Below are 26,235 nucleotides of genomic sequence, written 5' to 3'. Positions count from 1 at the left end.
TGGAATGTATTATAAATTTGAACATAAAGATTGATATGCTGTACTTACTATATCAGAAATAGACATGAAGGAAAAAATGGAAATAGAGTTTTTGTAAATGGGGAGAGAAAGAAGGTTGAAGAAAGGTAGAGAAATGGAGGAAAAATTAAGATATTATATACAGATACAAGTTCTCCAGGATAAATATGATCATTATGTATGGCAAACATATACTAATTTAAAAATAAGCAAATGATTTTAAACCAAGGAATTTAAATTAATATTTTTGTTTTACTAAAAAGCAAAGGTTCTATGGATGATTGTATAAAACCTGATTTTGGAATTATGCAGCCCTCACTTTGAATGTTGACACCATAATTTACTTGAGACACATAATTTACTTCTTTAAGCCTTAGCTTTCTCTTCTCAAAACATCAGTCTCATAGAGTTGTTTTGAAGTTTAATACAAATAATATAAGTAAAACTACCAATCAATGTGTTAATTCCATTTTTCTTACCCCCCTTTAATCTTCTCAGTGAAAGCTTATTCATGACAAATGTAGGTTCCTGTGCATAAGCACCCTAAAATTAAAAATAGAAATTGATCTCAAGATATTTTTAAATGTCATTGAATAAAGTAAGATATATTTTAAATGAAATGCAAAGTACTATTTGGATAATGAATTTTTGTTTATTTAACTGTATATTCAAATTCTGCTAAAATTAATGTGTATTATAAAATAATAAAAATCATGAATGATACACAGCTTATAATCTCAGATGATATGTGAAAATCACAATGATTACTATAAATCAATTTTGAAATTTTATTCCTTATAGCATTTTGTATTAATAAATTGGTTGAAGAAAATAGATCTGGTATCTGAAAGGCTGTAAACTGTCGTGATTATGGACACTGGGAAAGAAGACAGGAAGTGAATTGTAAATAATGTTTCTCATTAAGCTTTTTCATACAACACTCTTCTGCCTCCCACCCGGGTTATTAAACTTTACTCTCACTTGTTTTCTCATGTCTAGACTTCCTATGCCACTGCTCTTTAATGTTCTTGAAAAAATGGTTTCATTTCACCTTTAGCCTGCTCAGAACCTTTAATGGGTCTCCATTTAGCTATAGCTGTCCTTTGCAACTGATGGTGCATATGTCATTGTAGGATGCAGTAGTCCATTTAAAAAGCTGTGCTAACATTTGCTAGAACTGCATGCTCCCTTAAACCTCATATTTACCTATCAGAGTGAATATATTGTGAATTGCTTCATACCCTATTGAGCCATAAGCTGGGCATCTGCCTTACTCATCTGTAATCATGGGGCATGTCTCTTGTAATCTTGAATTCTGTTCTCTGGATTACACATACATCACACCGAATACAAGAACAAGTGCCTTTGTACCAACAAAATGCCATTTACCCATAATTATTCAAATATCTATGCTTAAGACATACCATAAATAATGTCCATAGTCACATAATATGCTAGTATATATACACTTTCAGTAAAAGAGTATAATAATACTCTTTAACATACAATAAAAATAGAAAACAAAAATGCACAATGTAAAAAACTGCAAAATACAAAAAAATTCACCCATATTAAGGTATAAAGTTAAGACACTGTACAAACTGATAACATTTTCTGTTTCTGACTTTCTCTCATTTGTCCCATGACAACTCATGAGTGTCTTTCATTCATTCAATACTGAGGACCAAGTACTACAGGAAGCACATTCTGTATCAGACCTCAGGTCTTCCTTCCAGAAATCCAGCGATCCTACTGCCATCCTTATTTTCCAGATAAGGTTTTGTGTCACAGATGAAGCCTCTCCCTTTAAATCTCTCAGTGAGTGATAGAGCCAGCACTGAAACTCAGGCTGCCTGACCTCTCTTCTACCAGGATGGATCTCTCTGCTCACTAATACCCTAACATATCCTTTTCCATGCTTTTTTTTAAAAAATCAAGATGCTTACCCTAATTCAGGAACCTTGTTGTATTGATCTTTCAAAATCCAGCCTTCAGTGATATCACCTTCCTCAGACCCTCGGTCATATCGCTTTAGACCCTCATTTAACTTAAGAGTTTGGAGGCGTTATCTCCCTGACCATCCAGATAGCTAATGATGGCTAAAGCTATTTAAGTTAAATAATCTCAAAGGTACTACTCTTGGATTGTATTTTATGTCATCACCTCAGTGCTCTACCTTAGCAGACACTCAATAAAAATGAACTTAGCATTCAGTTAATAATTCTTCACAGCTAGAAGAAACTCTGCTCTGTAAGTAGGGTAAAATAAGTTACAACTCTCAGATTTGAGATCCTCAAAATTTTCAGTTAACATTTTTGTTATTTAAGTTTAATGTAAAGACAAAATTGTAAATTAACTTTGTTATCACTTTAAAAGGTTTGAATTTGATAGATGGATCCTTTCTGCATAAGAACCAGAGGAGTCCTATTTCCACTATGGCAAATTATAATGCCTCTTTCATTACTAAGCTCCATAGAGTAACTCTGGCCAAGAGGTCGAAGGGAAACAGCAAGCCAAAAATTAGGAATCTGAGGGTCTGTTTTCTAGAACCAGGCAGTGCAGAAAAAGAGATAGTCTCTGAAAGGCAGGGATTTGGGGAGCTGAGAGTTTTTTATTCCTACAGAGTAAAGTTCACTGGGAAGGATGATGTGGTTTGCTCATTAACACTGAAAGCGAGTGTGAAATGAGAGTGAACAGAAGAAAAAATGTTGTAACAACCTACATTAAAAATCTGAGACGTTAGACTTATTCCTCCTTCCTTTTGCCTCCCAGTGTCCACATTAACCCTTCTCTAGCTTCCTGTCCACATCTGAGTTTTCGTTCATCCTAGCATATATAGAGGTCTACATAAATGAGTACTATTGATTGACTTTATTGTTGTTTGCTTAAAGATTGGTTTGGAAATCACCACAATACATTCTGCCCTAACTCACATTTTGCAGTGTTATGATATGGTTAGAATAACTGCTAAGTACAAGGTGATCTCTCCCAAGCAATAACAAGACATGTAGTTTGTAAGATAATTATGTTTCAAATGATCAAGAAAAACTGTAGGTGTAAAAACAGCTGCAGGAATAGGTATACTTTGGAGGAAGTTGAAGGATTTTTGACTTAAATATCTTAAAGAGTATGTTAAATCAGAATTAGTAAAACTGCAATAGCTAACAGAAAAGCTTTTAAAGTGAAAATGATGAGAGCCTTTCATCGATGAGAAGATGAAGTGCTTGAGCATTTAGTGAAAATTACGTTTTGAGAAGAAACTTGTTTTAATTTTTTGGTTTTTTATCAATGGATCTCTTGTGTTCAGGAAAATTAGGTGGATTTACACAGGAAAACAACACCATAGATTCCGGAGAACTTGATATTGGCCGCAGAGCAGTTCAAGAGGTTCCCCCCGGGATCTTCTGGAGATCACAGCTCTTTATTGATCAGCCACAGTTTCTGAAGTTCAATATCTCTCTTCAGAAGGACGCACTGATTGGAGTATACGGCCGAAAAGGGTTACCACCTTCCCATACTCAGGTAATAGGAGGCTTTGTGTCAACAAAGGGAAAATTATTAGTTTGTATTTTCTGAAGTTATTCAGTTTCTTAATGCATTTGTTTGGCTAACTAACCACTTTTGAATGAGTCTTTTATAGTTGAAAGAATTTTTAAGTGTAGCCTATTTTGTTTTGAGGGTTTTTTTTAATCAACAGTTGGAGGAACATTTTCTTTTTTTGTTTTGTTTTGTTTTGTTTTTGTTTTTGTTTCTTGAGACAGGATCTCACTATGTAGTTGAGGCTGACCTGGAACTCAATATGTAGCCTAAGCTGGTGTCGAACTCACAGCGATCCTCCTGCCTCAGCCTCCCGAGTGCTGGGATTACAGGTGTGTGCCACCATGCCTGGCTGGAAGAACATTTTCTTTTTTTCTTGCTTTGATCCCTAAAGAATTATTAAAAATTGCTGAAATGTGTAATTTAATGAACACTGAGCGTCATCTGGGTAAAACAGATTTTTTCAAGATTCTTTAAGAATTTCAGATGACCTCATACCTTTCAGGTAATAGATACATAATATAATTCACTTTCAACATGTTTTCATTTTGTTGAAAATAATTTTTAATTTATGTCATATGTACTCAAATGAAGATATGGGAACATAAACATGATGATATGAACTTTATCAATTCAAGCCACAGTTTCTCTTCCAAAACGATGAACACGCAAATAAATAGGTAAACCAGAAAAAAACAGAAAGTCAATTCCCTTGTGTGAAAATACCCTCCCAGTAACGTCTACAGAACCACTTTCAAAAATTCTCCAGGGCCAAGATTTAGCTCAGTGGTTCTGCCACCTGCTTTGCAAATGCAAGGTGCCAAGTTCGATCCTTGGTACCAAAACTAAAAATTCTGCAGCCATTTTTTTCAGTACCAGGGATCAGTACACAGGACCTTGCACTTGCCAGGCAGGTACAGCACCACTAAGCTACATTGTGGGCCCCTTCTCCAGCCATTTTTATTTATAATCTAATACTAGATCACAATATGTTACTTGGAAATGGTGTTTAAAAATAGGTCCTGTAGCAAGTTCAGGTATAACTCACTGGTACATGAGGCCCTAGGTTCAGTCTCCACCACCCCCCAACCCAAAATAAGTTCTACAGTGTCTAAGAAAAATCATTTAAATTGCCTACTACAGTTCTGACTTTAAAAAATATATATATTATTGTGGTAAGTAGAGAAATTTCAGTATTGTGGTAGTTAATTAAAATCAGCAGTTAGGTGGACTTAAAGTTATATTTGATAATTAGTGTATTTACCCATGGAATTTCATGCTGATTTTTGATTTATAAAATAAGGACTGCAGGACTATCTTATGTACTTTATATTATGTAACTTTGCGAGCCATACCTCTTTTATAACCTAGGACAATTATAAAGAAAAATTGATTAGACCTAGTGAAGAAGTCACATTTTGAAAGAAAGATGAGCAAGACAATTTTAACATATTTTCTTGAGTGTCCTTGTAGTTTGGATTCATCTACATGCATAAATTTTATGATTGAATTTTTTTAATATCATGCCATAGTATATTTATTTTTCTAATGTCTATTATTAAAGCAAATGCTTTGGATTCTTGCACATCAAATACTTATGATGTGCTTATGTCCACTTTTAAGTTTTAGATGTGACTCCTGTTCATGTTATAGGTGACACAGATGAGGATTAATAATCAGATTTTTCTTAAATGGATGTGGGTTTCTCTACAACTTAAATTAATAGCAGAAATATTGCATTTATATGGTAACAGTCCCATGGTATAAAAAATGTTTCACTGAAACTACATATAAAGCATTTTTCTCTAGTTGAAGATACATACTTCCAAGCTAAGCACAACAGATATGCAAATTATAAATTCAAGAAAACAAAAAGGTGGCTTCGGGGTTTCTCACAATTGTATTATTTAAGTACAGTATACATGATATCCACGTTTCTACTGCAATATACACATATTAAGTAGGTTATGCATTTTCTTAAGCTTTGCAGTTACTAGAGTTCCTTCCTCAGGTTTATTCACGATCAGCAGAGCAAACAGCTGTTTCTGAGTTCAGTGTTTAAACATGAAATATGCTCTAAAGCAGCCCAAATTGAACATTTCTCAGTTTCTGGGGAACGTTAAATAAATCACCCTGAAATAATTAAAATTGGCCAGCCATTCAGAACAGTCACTTGAATTTTGAAAGTCTTTTGACCCTTTATAGAACTGTCCATTTGATTGTTGCCAAAGAATCAATTGGCTTTTTTTCTCCCTGGAGCCCAGTTCATTCTTCTGGACAGTTAGAAGCCTAAGGAAGCAATTCAGCACTTTGCAGTTGAATGAAGGCTGTTGTAGAATAGCAACAGGAGTGTAAGTTCTAAGCATTCCCCTACCACTTTCTCACTGTGGCTTTGCAGGAGTAACTTTTTTGAGCCTAGGTGTCTATCTCTTTGTTAGAGAGTTGGATCAGATGGTCTCCAAAAATCTCTTCCTTCTCTACATGCCAATGATGGTAGCAGGACTATGCCACCATCAAAAAGACGACTTAAGGACACAATTAAATATTTTTAAATTCTAAATCCCCATCACTTAAGTAACAAAATTGCATTAAACATCTGTATAGTCTTTTCAGAAATGAACTTCCAAGACACCTGAAAAAAATGTCTATTTGCAGTTTTGCATGGTCTATTAAATAATCAAAATAAATATAACAAACACGGGCAAATTTTTCTTCTATTGATTTTATTAGGGTGTTAACACATTGTAGTTTAAAATGACTTTGAAAAGGATTTTAGGTCATATATATTTGGTAGAATTCTGTCATAAGAAAATTACCTTTTAAAGAAGCTTTCGTATTAATAAATTTCAAAATTATATGAAATCATGTCAAGCATAAGGTTTGCCTTATTACAGCTCTCCCAAAGTGGTAAGATTGAAGAGTTAGCCCAAAGAATCTCTTACTAAAAATACCATAAGATCTTAGTACTCCTTCCTACCCACCCAAAATCCATGCCTCCAATTTATGAATAGGTACGACAAAGCAAGCAAAATTCAAGTTTATGTTTACAGCATCACTTCATACCCTAACAACAGAGGTTATTAAATATTTCCATTTCATATAATTTGATTATGTCATTACTTTACTGTAAAATGGGACTTTTCTTTAGGTATTTTAAGGCTGCTGAAAAAGTCCTGTGTGAAATGTACCTACGGAAGAGCCTAGCTAGGTAGATATTCAAAGCCCATCAGCTCCTCCCTACCACTGCCGTCATGCTCACCACCCAGCCTTATTTTGTTGTTCATTGCATACTGTAAATGGTTATTTCTGTGATAATGGTAATGATTGTGATTATGTACTTGAAAGACTAGTTATAACTCCCCCCTTTTGCTTTTGCAGTTATTGTGTTTAACATCTTCATGACAGGTCCGTAATTTATATATCTCACTGTAGCATACAAGCTACCCAATGGGGATACTCACGCATGTACCGCCTGTGGTTCAAGCTAGTGGGAATGTGTTAATGTTAGGGGAGAAAAGTGCATGCATTATGCCATTTTTTTGCTGCTGATTTTCCCCTGCTAACATAAATATTTCAATCTGATAAGGAAATAAGTGCCTTATTTGAAATACACCTTTCACAACTGCTGAATTAATTTTCATCTAATAATTATGGAATAAAATTCCAGTGACATTTTTATAGGTTAAGTACCCACAAATGTCATTATTTTCATCCTTAAAGAAAGAAATGAAGAAAAATTGGGGGCCGGGGATTTGGCTAAGTGGTTCCACCACCTGCCTCACAAGCAGAAGGCCACAGTTTGATCCCCAGTACCAGAAAGGAAGGAAGGAATGAAGGAAGGAAGGAAGGAAGGAAGGATTGGAGGAAGATTTGAGTGCTAATCTAGTTATCCCCTTTTTACATATATTTCACATAACTAAATTATATTGTAATACAGATTTACTACCAAGGTATCAAAAATGCTTTTTTATTTAAATAAAGATTTTAAATAGACCTCTTAAAATTCCATTTGTTGGGGAAAAAATGAGATCTGTCATGTAAATGTATAAGATCCCAATGATAAATGTAACTGTACTGTATATTTTTAAAATACCAGTAAACTCAATGAGAGAAAAAAAAGAAATTCCACTTGAGGAATCTACCAGGAAGTGATTGACATATTACTATAATCATGATTTATATAGTGTATGTTTTATATTTTATATACATATACTGTATATATACAGTAAGTCCCAGGTAAGTCAGATTTGTTCCTGATCCAGCAAAGTGAGTCTTATACAGTACATCTGTGAAAGTATACAACTCAAATGTCTGAAAGTTGGGGACTTACTGTAGTTCTACAATATAGTATGTTTCTCACCATCAACATGCCTCAGGAATACCATGCAACCAGCTAACTGTCTATGAAAACTGAATTGCTCTACTTTTAAGAAACTAGTATCTAAAAAGTTCTTTAATATCTTCCGAATTCTCTGTATTATCTCTGCTTACAAATTTTACTTTGTTGTTGCCAATCATATGCCATAGTTTAAATTTGACAATTCAATTCCTCTAACCGTCAAAGTTTATGATAATCTTACTAAAACAAATCTAGGTTTAATGATGACTTGCCTCATATGAGGTTATAGTAAGGCTCGTGATCTCTTACTGCTGGCCCTTCAGTCCTCCCCATTGTTACATTTTTTAGACTTTTGGTCAAACACTTAAAGGCAGCTTATGTTTTTAATCTGATCCTACCTAAGTACAAACCTCTGGTTTCTCCATGCATCTTGGAGTGGTGGCACCAGGGTCACAGAAGAGGGGGTACAGTGTTGTGGAAACAACCCGAGCTTTGGAGCAAAGTGCACCATTGTGTTCACATGCTAACTCCACCCTTCAGGTTATGTGAGCCTGCCAAGACTCCTCAGGGCTCGATTTCCGGGATCCTTACCGTGTAATTAATAATGCCTTCCCAGAAGGGTCCCTATGAGGCTTAAAAATAATCCCACTACAGAGTAAGTATCCAATAATAGTTGTTACTACATGATTATTAGGAGGAAACTTTCATGTGTAAAATACCGAATAGTTTCTCTGGTGTGAAATACTATAATTGTACATAAGACCTTAATGGTATAATTGGCAATGTAAAATAGGAAGAAAAGGGCTAAAGGTGTAGGGGAAGTGGGAAGGGTAGGGGAAAGGAAATAAGGGAAAAGGAAAAAAAATATGAGAAAATGGAAAAATGGAAACAAAGTATTTGTAAATAAGGAAGGGAGGAGGGGGTGAAGGGAGAGCAGGGGTATGGGGAAAAATGAGAGCCAAGACCTGTCCTGTAAAGTTAAAAGATCCCAGTGATGAATGTAACTGTACTGTGTACCTAAAATGTACCAATAAACTCAATGAGAAAAAAATGTTTTAAATATACATAAAATAGGAGGAAATGACCTTAATCTCAGCTACTCCTTAGGCTGAGTCAGGAGGAACACATGTTTGAGTCCAGCCTTCACAACTCAGCAAGACTTTAATGTTAGGGATGGTGAACATTTGAGAGCTTGAAATGATAACCAACAGCCAGTTGCAGCACATGTGGTATAGGTTCACCACCACTGCCCTTTGTAAATAAAATTTCAAAACCTGTTAAAGGATAGCTCAGTGTAGAGAGCTTGCATAGCGTGTGTGAGGCCCTAGGTTCCAACTCCAGTACCAGAAAAAACAGTGGCCAGGGGAAGCAATTATCTAATGGTTTAAGTAAAATATGGGTTTGGAATATAAGTTCATGTAGATTTTACCTTTATCTCTCCAAAGTGCTTAAGCTCATCAGATTTTTTCTTAATCAAGAAAATTGAATAAATGTGAAAAATGGATTACCCAATAAAGAAAAAATGATTTGTTTAAATACAACAACGGCTGCAGTAGGTAGTTTTCACTGTTCCTGTGAATGTTACATGTGTATCTGTCAATCAGTTTTTTTCTAATGTGTATTAGAAGAGAAAAGCTTGAAGGATAAAAGCACAGAGACAGCCACACAATCATGTTTCTGACTACTAACACAGTTTTCCTTGTCCTTGTCCCCAGTACGATTTTGTGGAACTCCTGGATGGCAGCAGGTTGATTGCAAGAGAGCAGCGGAACCTGGTGGAGGCTGAAAGAGCCAGTCGGCAAGCGAGATCCATCAGTCTCCATGAGGCGGGCTTCATCCAGTACTTAGATTCTGGGATCTGGCATCTGGCTTTTTATAACGATGGCAAAAACGCAGAGCAGGTGTCTTTTAATACCATTGTTATAGGTAAGAACACTCTTCAAAGCATCTTTTCCGGGCCACAGCCTGAATAAACACTGTACTGAATAGAAACTAAATTATTCTTACCAATTTTGACTGATTCCTGGGATGTTAAAGCCCAGGTAAAATATGAGAGGGATGTTTAAATTGTTCATTTTTTAATATGTGACAAACCTGGAAGCCCTGGAAGAAAATACTATTTGAAATTAATGTGGGGGAGGAGAGTCTATCATGAAGGCACTTCAAAAACCTGCGTTTGAAGTGGCACTATTTTCCTTTCTGATTTGAATAATGTAGTATAAATGAGTCCATTTTTTGATATGAAGCAAGCCATCATACTTCCTTCAACACTAGCTAAAATGATCAAAGTGACACATTATCTTTTGCAAGAAGCAGGCTCTACAACAAGTGTTTGTTATCTTTCCTCCAGAGTCTGTGGTGGAATGCCCTCGAAATTGCCATGGAAACGGAGAGTGTGTTTCTGGAACTTGCCATTGTTTTCCAGGATTTCTGGGTCCAGATTGTTCAAGAGGTACACAAGTTAGATTCTTTTCTTAAGCCGATAGAAATAAGCTGTAGAAACACACGTAATTCAAACAACTCCCAAGACAGGACAGAAAGGGGGGGAACTTAGCACATTACTTGTTCAACCAACGTGTCTTTCCTTTCAGAAATGCAGTGGAAAATGTGGCTGGTAATTCTTCTGTCGTGTTTTATTTCACAGCAGCCTGTCCCGTGCTGTGCAGCGGCAATGGGCAGTACTCCAAGGGGCGCTGCCTCTGTTTCAGCGGCTGGAAGGGCACCGAGTGCGACGTGCCGACGACGCAGTGCATTGACCCGCATTGTGGGGGTCGTGGGATTTGTATCATGGGCTCCTGTGCCTGTAATTCAGGATACAAAGGAGAAAACTGTGAAGAAGGTAAACATGTCAATATTTGCAGAAGTCTGTTGTTGTCTTCATAAAGCAACAGATTATAGCGGTAATCTTTAGTTTGGCAGATAAATCTCTCTTTTCATATGCTTCCTTATGAAAGTAATTTTGATTTCCATATTTATGAATGCATTTTTAACTAATAAAAAGACCAAATATCAAGAGCCTTTTTGCTCTTTTTCAGTAGCATGGATAATTCTTTTTTTCAGAAACTAGGCAAATGTTTGTGCCTTGAAACCAACAGTGGCCTGTTTTTTTTTTTTTTTTTTTTTTTTTTTTTTACGGTTCTTCACCTTGATACCAGCTTCTAAATCAAGCGTTATTGGCATCTCCAGAGAGAAACAATAATTGAACATGATATATTAATGAGAATAAGCACAACATCACAAATTTGTTCCGTAACTGTATGTAATGATGAGGGTTTAGAAACTAAACTGTAAAGTGCAGTTAAATTGTTTTTTCAAAAAGCAAAAAAATCAGTATTTCCATTCTTCAGTCAAATTGATTTTATTGATCTGCACTCACAAAGTAATGCAATTAAGTCTCTGGAATTAAATTTTCAGGCCATTGACCCTACAAGTGTAAAGTTTTATTGAGTCAAATTGCTAAATTAAATCTCATCATCTAAAGCACATTAAAGTGAATTAAGAAGGATAGAGAGTATGCAACTCATTTATTTCTCAAACAATTTGAAGATCTCATGCAGCTGTCAGTGCTCAGTGGTCATGGATTAGGTCAACTGATACAGATTTCGTTCTAGAAAAGCCAATACTTATTATTCCGATTTGGCAGAACAGACAGCGATAATCTGAAATCTCAAGAGCATATTTGTGTAATTCATGAAAATTACAAATCCTTGAAAGAGTCTTGGTTACTTAAATGGCATTGGGCTGGTTCTTAATGTTTTATTGTATTACATCTCTTTGCACTTTTCAGAAGCAAGTCCTTGAAAATGGTAGATATTTGGTTATCAAAAATGTACAGGTAAATTAGATTAGGATTTAATTCTTTATTCTAAGTGTACTGTGATATCTTCCATGTTTAATAAAGTGCCGTCTTTTTTGGTACTAGCTGACTGTCTAGACCCTGGATGTTCTAATCATGGTGTATGTATCCACGGGGAATGTCACTGCAATCCAGGATGGGGTGGTAACAACTGTGAAATACTGAAGACCATGTGTCCAGACCAGTGTTCTGGTCATGGAACGTACCTCCAAGAAAGTGGCTCCTGTACTTGTGACCCTAACTGGACCGGCCCAGACTGCTCAAATGGTGAGATTGATAAATGCAATATAAGAAAATGCTTGCTATGATATTTATCTAAACATTACAACATCTTAGTTTTTAAAGCACACTTCCTGAACTTTGTATAAATTGCAAAAATTTTTTATTTATAAATATAATGTTAAAGGTATGTCTTATTATGCTAGAGGTATGTCTTAACAGAGAGGAAAGAAATAGGTTTAGCCAATTTGTTACTTAAATTTCCACTTTAGTATTATTGAGATTAAAGAATCTTTCATTTGCATAATATTCTCTGTCTTCTTAACTCTCACTTTACAGAACTGATAATTGAAATAAGCCTCCCTGTAGGCCTGTTTAAAGCTTGGGGATTTACACAGAGAAGACTCAATTAAAGAAATTATTTGACAACATAAGGCTAGCATGATCACAATAAGACATATACAGTATAAATGTTATATATAATGGTCCGACACTGAGTTTTTAATTATAATATTATAATAGAAATGATAGACGGTCATTTTATTCAGTCAGCCAGGTTGTTACCAAGCACTTGCTATGTGCCTGGCATTGTGACAGGCTCTGTAGGAATAAAACAATAATGAATCATGTTTGCCTTCGATAACAGTGGCTTTCAAATTTTTGATCGTGACTTATCATCATAAATATATTTTTGCACTGTGGCCTGGTGTATGCACATACCAACTGAAATGAACGTTTTTCAAAGTGATAGGCACTGATATTTTTCAACTGTCTTTATTTTTCAAACGCCAGTTACAACTCATGAACTAATTCCGTGCCTTTCTCACGTATTACAGTTTGAGAAGATGCTCTTCTAGCCTAGATATCGGTTTAATTTTGGCGATACGTTTACCACGTTAGACAACATTTAAATAGTTAGAAAACAGTACTGTTATATTTAGTGCTCTCTGGAATAATACGCCAAATTTGTTGGACATTCAGAGGAGTGGTGCTACCTTGAGGAATACTGGATGTTTTCAAGGAGGCTTTTGTTAACATTTCTTGCCTTCCTCTAAACATGGCCGTTTGGGGTTCTTGGAAGAGATGTGTTGTGACTAGGGAGACAGTATTAGAAAGTATGTGAGAGCATGAACGGTGAAGTCAGGACATGGGATCCTGTGCAGATGTATTCCTACGGGGATAAGCAGCCTTTAGCAAATGACTGTAATACGGCTCAGTTTGCTCACTGGGCAATCATGGGACATTCTTTTGAGAGGCTGTGGGAATTACTTGTATTAGAGTACTTAGTACAATTAATAAATAATTATAGAACACAATATTTGAATAATAAATTCTAAATCTAGTTTCTAGTCCCACTGCTAAATATAGTTGCTACTGTCCCTACTGTTAACAATGGTACAACTTAGAGAAATGTTATGTACACAGAACATTAGGGGGAAAAAAACATTTGGAGATAAAAAATAGGTTGGGCCTTATTATTATGGGGGTGCAGTTTATAAATGATGTTTTAGACAATGAAGAATTGACTAATGACAGTGTACTCACAAATATGACAAGAGTAGTATTTTAGAAGAAGTATTATATTGCAAGCACAAGGTCCCAAGTTCTATCCCTGGTACAAAAAAAAGAAGCATCATATAGATTATGTCAGAGAACAAGAATAGTGAGACTTTGAGTGCTAGAAGACAAATGAGAAGACTTTCTACAACTGTGAGATTGTGAGAATATGAGTTAGTTTCAAGCCAGTAAAAATGCAAAAGATAAATAAGAACACATTTTTTAAAGGAAAAATAGGGAGGACTTGCTGAAAAACAAAATAGAAACATTGATGAGAAGAGTTGTAAGTCTAAAGGAAAACTATGGTTGATAAGGCTAGAAAACTAGGGAAGGTGGTGCTGATTGAAGAGGCAGACATGTGTATTACTAGTGATGTTGAGTAAACAAAAGCATTGTGCGTGGATCTGCGGCTCATCCTGTCCACACTGGTGGTCCTCTTCCCTAAAGAATGTGATCTAGCTCAGTGGTTCCAGTGCCTGCCTCCAAGCACAAGGACCTGAATACAATCCCTGGTACCAAAACATAAAAAATAAAGAAAGAATGTGAGCACATCTATTCAACTAATCATCCTCTAACTATATGTCAGGCAAGGTATTTAACTTCTCTATACTTCAGTGTGTGTAAAATGGAGTTAATAATATACCATTTAATATAATGAAGGTAAGGATTCAGTGAGTTAATATGGGAAAATCAACTTAGAATTGTGCCTTGTGCGCAATAAGTACTTCATAAGTATTAACTAGAAGTGGTAATGATAGTAACGGTAGTAAATAGGGGTAGTATTGTAAAGACTAGTCGTAGTTTGTTGTACTTAACTCCTCACTAATTCAGACAAGCTTCCACATAAAAGTATTAATAGGATGTAGGTCTACAAATGTGAAATTGATGAAATGCAAATTATTTCATGTATTAGTATGACTTAATGGTAAAACATGATAAAGTATTGCCATCTCATTCACATGCTTTTGGGAGGAGAGGAGGTTAGTAATTTTTACAAATTGTGCTTTCCTGGCATTTTGAGACACTTGAGGGATATCTCTGCTACCCTATGCCTCAATATCAGCATGACGGGTTTATCATCTTCAATTTAAATTGAATCCTAGAAACCCACACTAAAGAACGCTTTCCAGAAGATAATTTGTAAAATCTGTAAGTAGTCTCTCTTCAGCCTGTAAGTAAATATACTGAGGCATGCGGGAGTGGTGGTGCACGCCTATAATCCCAGCACTTGTGAGACTGAGGCAGGAGGATCACCACAAGCTCAAGACCAGCCTGGGCTACACAGTGGGTTCAGAGCCAGCCTGAACTACAAAGGGAGACCCTGCCAAAAAAAAAAGAAAGAAATGTATGCAGATACACTTACGTATTGACAGATACACATGAATACTAAGACAAGTTTTCTTCCTCTCTTCTTCCCTTTCTTGCTGCTTTATTTTTCCTCCCTTGTCTTTTAGCTATTCTGCTCTGGATGCTTCAGAGGCTTACAGTATATTTATTACTGATTCATAAGCATATTAGTTGATTCTGATAGCTTGAGGAGCCAGAAGCTTTGTTAAAAAGTTCTTGACTGGGGCCAGGGATTTAGCTCAGTGGCACCGCACCTGCCTTGCAAGCACAAGGTCCTGAGTTCAATCCTCATATAAAGAAAAAAAGAAAGTTCATGACTACTAGAACAAATAATAAGTTTAGGATGAATAAGAATAAAGCCACAAATTGGATTCTGGATTATAGAGGAACCTGAATGTCCCACTAAAGAGTGTAGGAAATCCTTGCCAATCAATATTTATCAAGCATGGGTTCATGGCATCATTTCAAGAAACATAGGAACTTGTTTTGTCTGGGGTTTTTTTACATATATTTTGTAGGCTGGATGTAGTGTTTCACGTCTGTAGTCCAAGGAACTCAGAAGTCTGAGACAAGATGATCATCTCACAACCCCAGACTGGATAACATAGCCTGGACCTGATCTCAAAAAGCAAAAACACACCAACAAACAAAAATATATGGTGGAGGGAAGCATAAAATAGGAATTTAGTTACTTCTGGTTTTTTATTTACATTTACAATTTTTGTAATAACAAATGCACTCCACAAAAAACAGCCCAATTAATTTTTTTTTTTTTTTTTTTTTTTTTTTTTTTTTATTTTTTTTTTTTTTTTTTTTTTTTTTTTTTTTTGTACCGGGGATCGAACTCGGGTCCTTGAGTTTGCAAGGCAGGCAGCAGAACCACTGAGCTAAATCCCTGGCTCAGCCCAGTTAAATTTTATGGAAATAATTACTTGTGTAGTGACACTACTTGGTTTAGGTCTCTTATGCCTCCATCAGTAAGAGGTATAATAATAGAAGCTACAAAGCACAGTAATACTCACTTGAAGTATTGTTATTCTGGTTTACTTGCCACAGTTATACAAGTTAGAAAAGAACAAACATAATAGCTCTTTTTGATTTATATAAAGTTATCGTGATTTGTTACTTGTATTGTTTTATGAAAGGATAGCTTCTAATTGATACTGAATAGCTCCAAAGGTAATTCAGCCTTCTTCATAAAAATCATCTTGCTATGAATAGCAAATAAATATGTTAATTAAAATGCTAATTGGTTGACAAAATCATATATACAATTACATATTTAGATTTAATTTTATTCATGCTGATATAATTATTTTATTAATCAAAAATCTGTTTTGCCTGTATACCAAATTTTACTTGTTTAATAGTAACAAGTGGATATCTTTGTTCTATTCATCTTTATATCATCAATGTAAAAAGGGAACTTGGAATATGTTAATACATATATCAATATATAGAATGAAATGAGTATAATATTCTTCTTTTGAAGAAAGTAATTAAGTACAGGAAAATTCTTTATTGAACTTTGCTATTAACATGGTCACAATAGGGACATAATTCTTGTGTTTTGCTGCTGGGCAACTTGAATCACCAGTGGTACATGCATGACTGTCCCATAGGGCAGCTTTTTATTAATTTTATTAGTAAAAAGACTGATAAAAATTATTATATCCATTTGTACCACCAGGGGTACAAGTCCCCAGTGGGACAGTTCATATATACACCTCTCACCAGTGGTTCAAGCCAGCAGGAGTGTATTAATTGCTTAAAAAAAAAAGGTTACTTAGGATTAATATTAAAAATCTTAAATATGATTACATTCACTTTTTTGAAAATGCCTGATGTCATGTGCCTCTGATTTATCCTCACAGTTCTCCTTTAAAGCTTAAAAAATGTTGTTAATTTACAAGTGTGGCTTAAAGTTTACTAGCAGTATAATTCTGATTTTCTTACTAAATAAATCCTAAAGGAAAACACTTTACTAGCTACCTCTTTTGTTGTTGTGGAAATAACCTTCAGATATCTAAATTCAATAAAAGAGTAATTTTTACACCTGAAGAAACATTTGTTTAAGCAGCCCTAGGAAAAGAAATGAATTATTTCCATCAGAAAGTTTATAGATTTGAAAGCAACAGAGCTTTCCTCTATCTTCATCAGCAGTTTGTCCATTAATTAGCCTTTCAATTCCACTTCAATTAAATTAACTCTAATTAATAAGTTCATTACAAAGATTGACGCACCTTGCTCAAAGCTAGTGTGCTAAACACTGATAAACACCTTCACCCTAATGAAAAATTGATTAGACTGAATAAAAAGAGTTCCTCAGAAAGAAACCTCTCTTCTGGAGCTGAGTTGATGTTATGTTGCTCTGAAGTTAATCAAACCATCTTGAATTCCTTAATCAAAAATTTAATTCAAAAGAGAGAAAATGTGGCACAGAACAAAAAAAATTTTAAAAAGGAAGAGAAAAAAAATCTCACATAATTGGCAATTGTCTGCCAATTAGTAGTCTTGGCTGTTGTTTAGTTGTTTATAAGAAATGTTACAACTTTCATAATGCTCAGTACGGTGTTTAAAGTTAACCCTAGAAAATTACAGTGCCCAAGAAATGTTATTTGGGAAACAAATGGAGAAAACTGGGCCATGTGTGGCTTTATAACAGTTACTAGTTTTTAATGGAGGGAAAAGGGGAGGTGGTCTATTTTCTGATTGTTAGAAATCATTTCAAAGGGTTTTTTTGTAAGACGTTTTTACTTTCGAAAGAAAACCAAAACTAAACAATAGCCATATAGTCTTAGAACCAAACCTACAGTTAGCTTATATTTAACTTTGTATATGAAGAATAAAAAATAAAGTATCTTTTCAAGGTCCCTTTTCCCTCCCGCTCCCCTTCCTGCCCAGCTGGATCTAGTTCATGCTTTTAAGAAAGCTTTAAGAAAAAACAATTACTTTGGAGGTTTTGTTTTAAACACTTAATATGGTGTTATAGTTTTTGCAGTTATTTAGTCACCTTCAGTAATTTCGAATGTTGAAAAACTTTGTTTTTTGAAAGACAGCCAGTAGTTATATGTATTAGTAAACTGGCTTTGTGCTGTATGAGCTAAGCAATGTATATCTGTCAACAGTATGATTTTACCAAATAGAAGAAATAACAATTTCCTTTATTTAATCAGTATTTCTGCATGTCTGAAGCAAGCTAATGTAGTTTCTATGTGGATTTTTTAATGAGAGTTTTTTACTGTTTAAAATTAAACAATAGCATTGGAAGTAATCCCTTTTCAATTCTTGGTAATGTGTGAAACCCAAGACCTGTGAGACCCCTGAGATGCTTAGCTCCAAATGATTGCATTAATTTGGTATGTGTGTATTTTCTTGGCTGCCAAATGATACCCTCTGAAATATTTATATCAAATATAACTACCTTATAGATAAAGAAAAAAGGTTTAAAAACTACTTTATATAGAGACATTATATATATAAGAAATTATTTCTAACAAAATTGTCATATGTATTTTATCTACCGTTACAACCACATATAAAATTTAGCAATGGATAAGTAAAATGTTATGATACATAATTCCTACTAGCCAGTGCTGAAATTCTCTTTGCATCCAAACCCTTCTGATTAATTTTTTTTGCAATGATCTCGTTCTTTACAGTAGCAAGTGTCAAGTGTAAGATGTAGCGATCCTAATTCCCCTTCTCACCACTCCCCTCTCTCCTCTCCTGCTCGGTTTCCTCTCTGTTCAACACAGAAATATGTTCCGTGGACTGTGGCTCCCACGGTGTCTGCATGGGAGGCACTTGTCGCTGTGAGGAAGGATGGACCGGCCCAGCGTGTAATCAGAGAGCTTGCCACCCCCGCTGTGCGGAGCATGGGACCTGCAAGGACGGCAAGTGCGAATGCAGCCAAGGGTGGAACGGAGAGCACTGCACCATCGGTAGGGTCCCTGCACTTCTGTTTACTTACTGATTGATTCATTGATGGGCAGAGGGCCTGTGCATGCTGGGTGAGTGCTCTACCACTGAGCTACCCCAGCCCTGAACTGTACTTTTGTACCTGTCCTCAATCTGTTGTAAAAGAGCTCAAATTGTTGGTAGTTTTTCAACTTGGAAAAAACTTTTCTTCACATTGGTTTTTACTTGTCTTCCTTAAAAAAAAGAAAGATTTTTTGTTTTTTATTTATGACTGTCATTTTATAATGGCAATTCACTTCTTTTAGAGCAACTGTCATAAGTAAAAACTGTAAGAAATTTTTTCTTTGTTTTGGTGATGACCATCAAAATGGACTAACATAAGGATTTATAACAAACTTTCATTGACTGGTACTTTTTAGGGTTCCATATTGTCACTGCAGTCATATTTTTACTCTCAAAATTCAAAAAAATATTTAAATATATGGCCTTCTTGACCTCTATAGATTTCAGAATCACACTTCTTGTTGTTGATATGTCTCTACAAATGATATATGACTTTTTGATGACTTTATTTTGCAGTGTCACTAAAAGTAAAGTAGAATAACGCATGTCTAGCAGTTCTTAAATCTGTATGCTTAGCACTTTAAAATATGGTAACATTCTTGAAAATATGCAGGTTAAATAAAACAATCAAATGGATGTTTAAGATCACATAAAAGAGGGTTCATACCATGCTATTTAGCAAGGTTATAAAAGTATCTAGAACATATATAATGTCACGTTTTCAAGATATTCAAAGTCTTTGCTTTCAGTATTCAAGAAAATATTCACTTAAAAACACAAGCCAGATATGGTGGCACACACATGTAGTCCCAGCGATTGGAAAGCTGAGGCAGTACAATCACAAATCTGAGGTCAGTCTTGGATACATAGGGAATTCAAAGTCTGCACTATACATAAAGGCTCTGTCTCAAAAAGCTAAATGATAAAATACAATAAATATCGCCCTCAATCCAGTGAAAGTATACAGCATAAATGATAAATGGAGCAGTCGTACAAAAATTTAAGTATTTGAGATGAAGTGTTTTTCCATATTGTTTTATGTTCTTAGGGTAAAATTGGATAAAGCTCTTGGGGGTGTTAAATGATTTTGTTCTTCCAATGTATCTATAAGTAATATATTTCACTGTTTTGATGAAAGGAATTAGGTAAATTGGAATTTTGTCATGGAAAAATTGATATCACATGCATCTTATAAAATTACCACAATTATGTCTTTACAAACTTGATGTAAAGTTTTTTATAATCTTACTCACCTCTGTGGCATGTTTCAGCAGTCCTACCACCACTCCACATTTGGTATCTGCTAGAATGACCCTGGGACTTAGAAGTGGTTGGATTCCTGGCTGTATTTATGAATGATCAGAAAAGGAAAAGCACAGCAGGTAGTTTCAGGAGGAACCTGCTTGGATTTTTTCCCCCTTCCCACTCTAAGAGGTCCTGTGGAGCATGCTTCTTTTCTTCAGCAACAAAATACATCAAAACTGGGGTAATATTTTTGCTAAGGGAAGTCCAACTGAGACTGTCTTGTGTCCACCAAAACCACAAAAATTCCAGACTCCCAGAAGAAAAGTGTTCAGTGCTCCAGATGGGCAAAATAACCTCATCAGTGAAATGCAGATTTTCAGACCAGGCCAAGACCACCCCTGCAGGTTCCTAAGAGCTTGCTGCTATGCTAACTCTTACCTATACAGTTCCCTGGGGGACTCGCTTCTGAATATGAGCTCACTGCCTGCATCTGAGAACAAGTTACTTTTCCTGAAATCAACCACAAACGCATACATTCTTAGCACTTGCAGAGTGCCTGTGCCCACAATTGTAAGACGGCTTTCCCCTCCTCTACTCTTTGAGAGAAGCTTTTTAGGGCAATGGCAGCATGATGTTCCTGTGAAGTACATTAAGGCAGAAGAAAATATTGCCAAGCAGGATTTGTGTATCTCTCTGTGGCTATCCAAAGTCAGCACAGTATCTGTGTGACCAAACAGCCCCATGCCCACGTATCTCAGAATGCCCCTGTATCAAGGGGAGGGTCAGAAAAATAAACTTCTTAAAATTTGTGACCCTAACATAAATTAATTCTAGCTGGGGAGAGAATATTTCTATGTATACAGGAAGTACAACAAACATGGGTATGTAGCTTTGAAAACCAAGAAATGCATGAGAATGCGTATTTACCTTGCCAACCAAGAGCTACTCGACAAACCATTGTATTGTTGGGTCCTCATGGACCTTGGCAATATTGTGTGGTTAATAATTTCCCATAGATGAGCTATTCTTGAGCAACTTTCTAATTATTCGGAAACAAACTGGATTTAGTAGTAGGCCTTTTTATTACAATTGAGTGTATCTGGCTGTGCTTACTTATAATTTCATTTTATATTGTTTTCATTAATTTTGTTGCTTTTATACCTGCTTCACTTTCTTAAATTTTGTTAGTACATGTTTGCCGTACATAACGATTACATTCACTGTATGAAATCAATACATGTATATAACACATTTCAACTCCTTTCTTTCCCCCTCCCTCCATCCCCCTTTTATCTTTCAAGCATCATATTTGTTTATCTTATAAGACCTTATAAAGTCTATATAATTATCATGTATTGAAATTGAAAATCAGGGCTAGGGATTTCGCTCAGTTCTGCTGCCTGCCACGCAAGTGCAAGAACCCGAGTTCAATCTCCAGTACCAAAAAAAAATTGTTTTGAAAATCAGACTAATAGGCCAAAGAAATTATAAAACTTGTAAAACAATTATATTAAGTCAAGGTACACTTCTAGCTACATTGTCCACACTGGATTACAGTATCTTTTATTTTCCTTGTTCTTTTTTCCTGTTATCTATCTTTTGTTTTGATAAATATCTATGTAGATATATCTATCTATCTACATATAGATATCTATCTACATAGATATAGATATAGATGATATAGATATCTAGGGAGAGAGAGAAAGTTTTTTCATACTGGGATTGAACTCAGGACCTTGTACTTTTGAGGCAGACACAGCACCACTAAGCTAAATCCTCTGCCTGATTCGCTTCTTTTGTGTAGGGAAAGAGGATAAACTGCTATGGGATTGGCCTGTGGCTAGAAGTGTCCACAGAAGCAACACAAATACTATACCACACCAGTGTCTGCTGAACAGATGTTTGTAGGCAGAGTACAATAGTAACTAAATATCCTGGGCAATGACAAATCCTATATAGCAGATTTTGAATATTTTTAAACATATAGCTTCACAAGAACCATTCTTCTTAGCATTTGTTAACAAGATTTACTCCTAAACTTACACATTTCTGTCTGTGAGCATTGGAGGATAAAGGTAAGATTAAGACCTAAAGAAGGGGAGAGGTTGAATAGCACATCTGATCATGATCTACAGTGGAGGGTGGCTGTGAAGGAAGAGGTGTTTCAACTATCCATCTGTAGTTGTGCTGATTGTCTTCTGCAGGTAGATTGGCATTTTTCAATCTCCAAGGGACAGAAATTGAGAAAATGGGCTTGCATTATATAATCTGGTTAGTTATAACGAAGACTCTCAGACTGGAATCCATATTTATTTCCAGAACAAGCTCCTCCCAAATTTTTGAATCTCCATTCCAGTGAGCTTTAACAAGATCACAACTATGTGTATCTGTGAAACACTGGGAGTTTTTGTTTCTTGTTTGCTAGCAGAACAGTTTTAGAAAAGGAGTGGGGTTTTTATTTAACTCTTTCTATTATCCCAAAGGGTTAAGTCTCTGGAGTAGTGCTCCTATTTAAAGGGCCCCTTGAGGTCTCTTGCAGTTCTAAAAAAATTTTATACTTATAATTTCTGCTTTATTTGGAAAGTTACTAGATTTAAGCATGGGGGTTCCCTTTTTCTCGGTTTCATTTAAGTTTTTATTTTTCTTATGGCAAGGAATCATTTTATAAGATACTATACTTAACATGCCTTCCTTTTTATTTGTTAACTGATTCCTTTTCCTGTTAAGTAATTGTTCCTAGAGCCTTAGGCCAACAGCCTGACTCTAGGGATCCCACCTAGATTCTGCCATTCTCATTTTCCAGAGTCCAGTTGGAGAGAGAAAAGTGCCAGTAAAGCAAGGAAGGAATTTATTATTCAGTATAACCATTCTAAATCCTGTATTCAGGGCATTACTAGAGCTGGATTCTTGGATCCAGAAACCATACAAATGAGACCAAACCCAGAGGAAATGTAGGCACAGGTAAGGCTTTTTTTTTTTTTGAGACTTCTGCTACAGCCAGAAGGGAGATATATCTCTGACCAACAGGCAAGTCATGTCAGTGGTCCATGAACAAAGTAAACGTGTAACCAATATAGAGAAGGTTCCCAACAGAAGTTCCCAACCAGGTCCTCCATGAAAATAAAGTATTCAGATTTGAGTGAGTAGCTGATCCCGACAGGTCAGAGTCTGAGCTCAGTTGTAGGTAGGTATTCATTGGGGAGCTCTGACTTCCAGTATAAGGAGGGTTTTTAGGAGGCTTATCTTTGCTAGCATCTGTGTTAGTGGGGTCTGCTTGTAGCTATTATATTTTAACTTTGGGGCTGTGTGTAAACCCTGGGTTTACACATTTATAGCCTTTGGTTTTTTGTTTTGGGATTTTTGTTTTGTTTTGTTTGTTTTTTGGTACTGGGGATAGAACTCAGGACCTTGTGCTTGCCAGGCAGGCATGGTGCCACTGAGCTACATCCCTGGCCTCCTTGTTAGGTTTTGATATGAAAGCACAATACAGGCATGACCCCTGGAGCCCCTTCCCAATATCTGATCATTGTATTCGCTTTTGGGTGGTCCTGTGAGGAATACAGACAATAACTTTGAGGTTACACAATGAGAGAATGAAAATAACTGCCCGGGCGGGGAGCAAGAATTATGCATATCTAAGCAGTCAGGTCAAACTGTGCTCTGGTGAATGATTATCTTAGGGCTGGTTCTTCGAGGTCACCCTGGCTCCCTTATTGCTTCGGGGTGCAATTCAGTACCCATCACGAGAGGATTGCTCCCACCTGAGGGGGCAACCTTGATTCCAGAGTAACTGCTCTCGCTTGGGCATAGGGGCAGTTTCAGTTCTCATGGAGAATTCTGCATAAGACTAGCTAGTCCTGGAATTTTGAGAACATCTTAATTTTTCTTGTCTTGATGTCTTCAGCCTTGAAGGAAGGAGACATGAGAAGTTAGACAAATTCAGGACTAATCAGCCTAGTATTAGCAGATTTTAGGCACACACACACACCCTAAAATGACATCAACATGCTTATATGCATAGCTGAGCAGACACAGAAATACTCCTACCATGGCCTCAAGTGTTAAGGTAATAATAAAGGAGACAGACACAAAATGAAGGGCCAGCTTTGTTCTACTTTTACATACCTGTTGGGCATCTGCAGGCCCAGGTGAGTCACTGTCTTTCTTTTAGCAAAAAGAGCTTTCAAGCACCTAGCTGCCCGAGAAGAAAACACAAATCGAGACTAACATGTTAAGGGCCCAGGAGTTTTTCTGTCTCTATGATAGTTTCTGACTCTCTCAGTATGGTACTGGCAGTTTTTATACAAATACTCCTTCAGTGATTAACATACATCTATTTTTAAAGTTGAGCAGCAATCTGACCAATAGTTAAAGGTAGCAAAGGAGATGGATACAGACCTGGTTTAAGAGTCAGTGCTTGTAGCAAAAGCAGGCTTTAGTGCCTTTATTAAGTGCTTTCTGCTAAGACAAGTTACCCCAACACCCACAATTCAAAGAAAGAGAGATTCACTTGGCTTCAGGACTAGAAGGGAGGAACCTCACGGCAGAAGGGGGTGGCAGAGCAAAGCTGCTTAGTTAATGGCACCTGGGAAGCAGAGCCCAGAACAGTGCCAGAGGGGAAGGGGCCAGGAACCAGGTATAAACTCCCAAGTAAGGCCTCCAAGACCCACCAGGCATGCCCAGAACTATGCTTTACCAATGTCCTGACCAGCTCCAGCCGATCAAGTTGACAGTTAAGCTTAACTGACAGTTCCCGTCACACAAGGGTGTTGACCACCCTTTCTGTGATGTTTGTTGAACACTATCCTTATAGAAGACAGTGTAACTTTTTTTAAAAAGAACATAGGCTTTGAAATGTTAAAAACGTGTTTTAAAATAATTTCCAGAAGTTATAAGATATAACTTATATCCTGATTATTGTTAGCCTTTTTTTTTTTCAAACATAAAGAGGACATCATAATATTTATATGAGATTTTAAAGCAGAATTATACTTGAGAACTTTTGGGCTTGGATCCTACCATTGAGTGACCTTGAACAAGTCATTTAACTTCTCTAAATATGTTTCCTTTTGTATGAAATGTGAATATTATGCACCTTGTAAGATTGTTAGAATTGAATACTAGACTGTGAAGGATTCAGTAAGTGTCTAACAAATAGTGCTAAATAAATCTAGAATTTCTGCTTTTTTATTAAGTATAAGTAAGACAAACTGCAACCCAGATAGTGTTTTAGATGTTAACACTTTTTTTTTTTTTTTTTCATACCAGGGATCAAAGTTGGGTCCTTGTGCTTGCGAGGCAGGCGGAAGCACAACACTATTTTTACTGTGAAACAAAATTTCTGTCCCCGGAGTTTACTTGAAGGAGTTACTGAAATTTCCATTTCATTGTTATAAAATATTAACCAGGTGTCAGAATAGATATTGTTGAATAAAACTGTTGCACTAGGGTTGGGATTAGAGAATTGTTTTTGAAAATCCTGATGATGAAAGAAAGGTACAGTATATTATGGTATTTTTCTCCTAGTAATGTCTCAAACACATAGCTGTTTATAGAGCTACATTGATTTTCATGTTCTTTCAGGCAATTCAAATGGAAATTTGGCCTAAGGGAAATCCTAATTCCTTTAAACTACAATAGACTGGCTATTTGTTTTATTCTAATTCTTTAGTACATTGGGAAACAGGATCATTAGTGATCACAAAGATACGCTTTATTTGCTCACACAAAAGTTAGACACACTGTACTCAGCATACCTCTATTAAATACTAGAGTCACTCTGGCTTTGGAGGTGCTGGAGATTAAAAAATTGAAAATAAAGTGCACCTAGCAGGGGAGTTATAAAGAATATCAGAGAAAAGAGAGGATCAAAACTTTCACCAATATGGACAAGGTTAGGAAATTTAAAAAATGAACTATTGTATATCACTGAGTCACATAAAGCCACCAGAAAAAGATCTCTTGTTTGCATGACATTACATACTGACAAAAATAACATAAAACTCAAAGTATTCTACTGTAAGAATGTCACTCAAACGTTGTTAATATGCAATATCAGCTCAAAGAGTAAGATCCGTTTATTACACTATAAAAAGTCTCCCTAAATGTGACAGAAATGCTAAATATTTACATG

At 35.9% G+C, this 26,235-nt stretch overlaps 1 protein-coding gene across 1 annotated transcript in view; it reads left to right on the top strand.

Annotated features, from left to right (window-relative positions):
* The window catches only part of Tenm3 (teneurin transmembrane protein 3), a 615,432-nt gene that overhangs the window by 486,082 nt on the left and 103,115 nt on the right, over positions 1 to 26,235 (top strand). The window contains exons 7-12 of the mRNA XM_033765428.1: positions 3,326 to 3,540; positions 9,610 to 9,820; positions 10,245 to 10,346; positions 10,539 to 10,733; positions 11,817 to 12,017; positions 18,632 to 18,817. Coding sequence (XP_033621319.1) covers positions 3,326 to 3,540; positions 9,610 to 9,820; positions 10,245 to 10,346; positions 10,539 to 10,733; positions 11,817 to 12,017; positions 18,632 to 18,817 — 1,110 coding nt within the window. The remainder of the gene's footprint in view (positions 1 to 3,325; positions 3,541 to 9,609; positions 9,821 to 10,244; positions 10,347 to 10,538; positions 10,734 to 11,816; positions 12,018 to 18,631; positions 18,818 to 26,235) is intronic.

The sequence above is a fragment of the Fukomys damarensis genome, unplaced genomic scaffold (assembly GCF_012274545.1).
Source record: "Fukomys damarensis isolate Sample0158 unplaced genomic scaffold, DMR_v1.0_HiC HiC_scaffold_18, whole genome shotgun sequence".
Classification (NCBI taxonomy): Eukaryota; Metazoa; Chordata; class Mammalia; order Rodentia; family Bathyergidae; genus Fukomys; species Fukomys damarensis.
The sequence above is the reverse complement of the archived record's forward strand: the minus strand, read 5'-3'. Positions and strand labels throughout refer to the sequence as shown.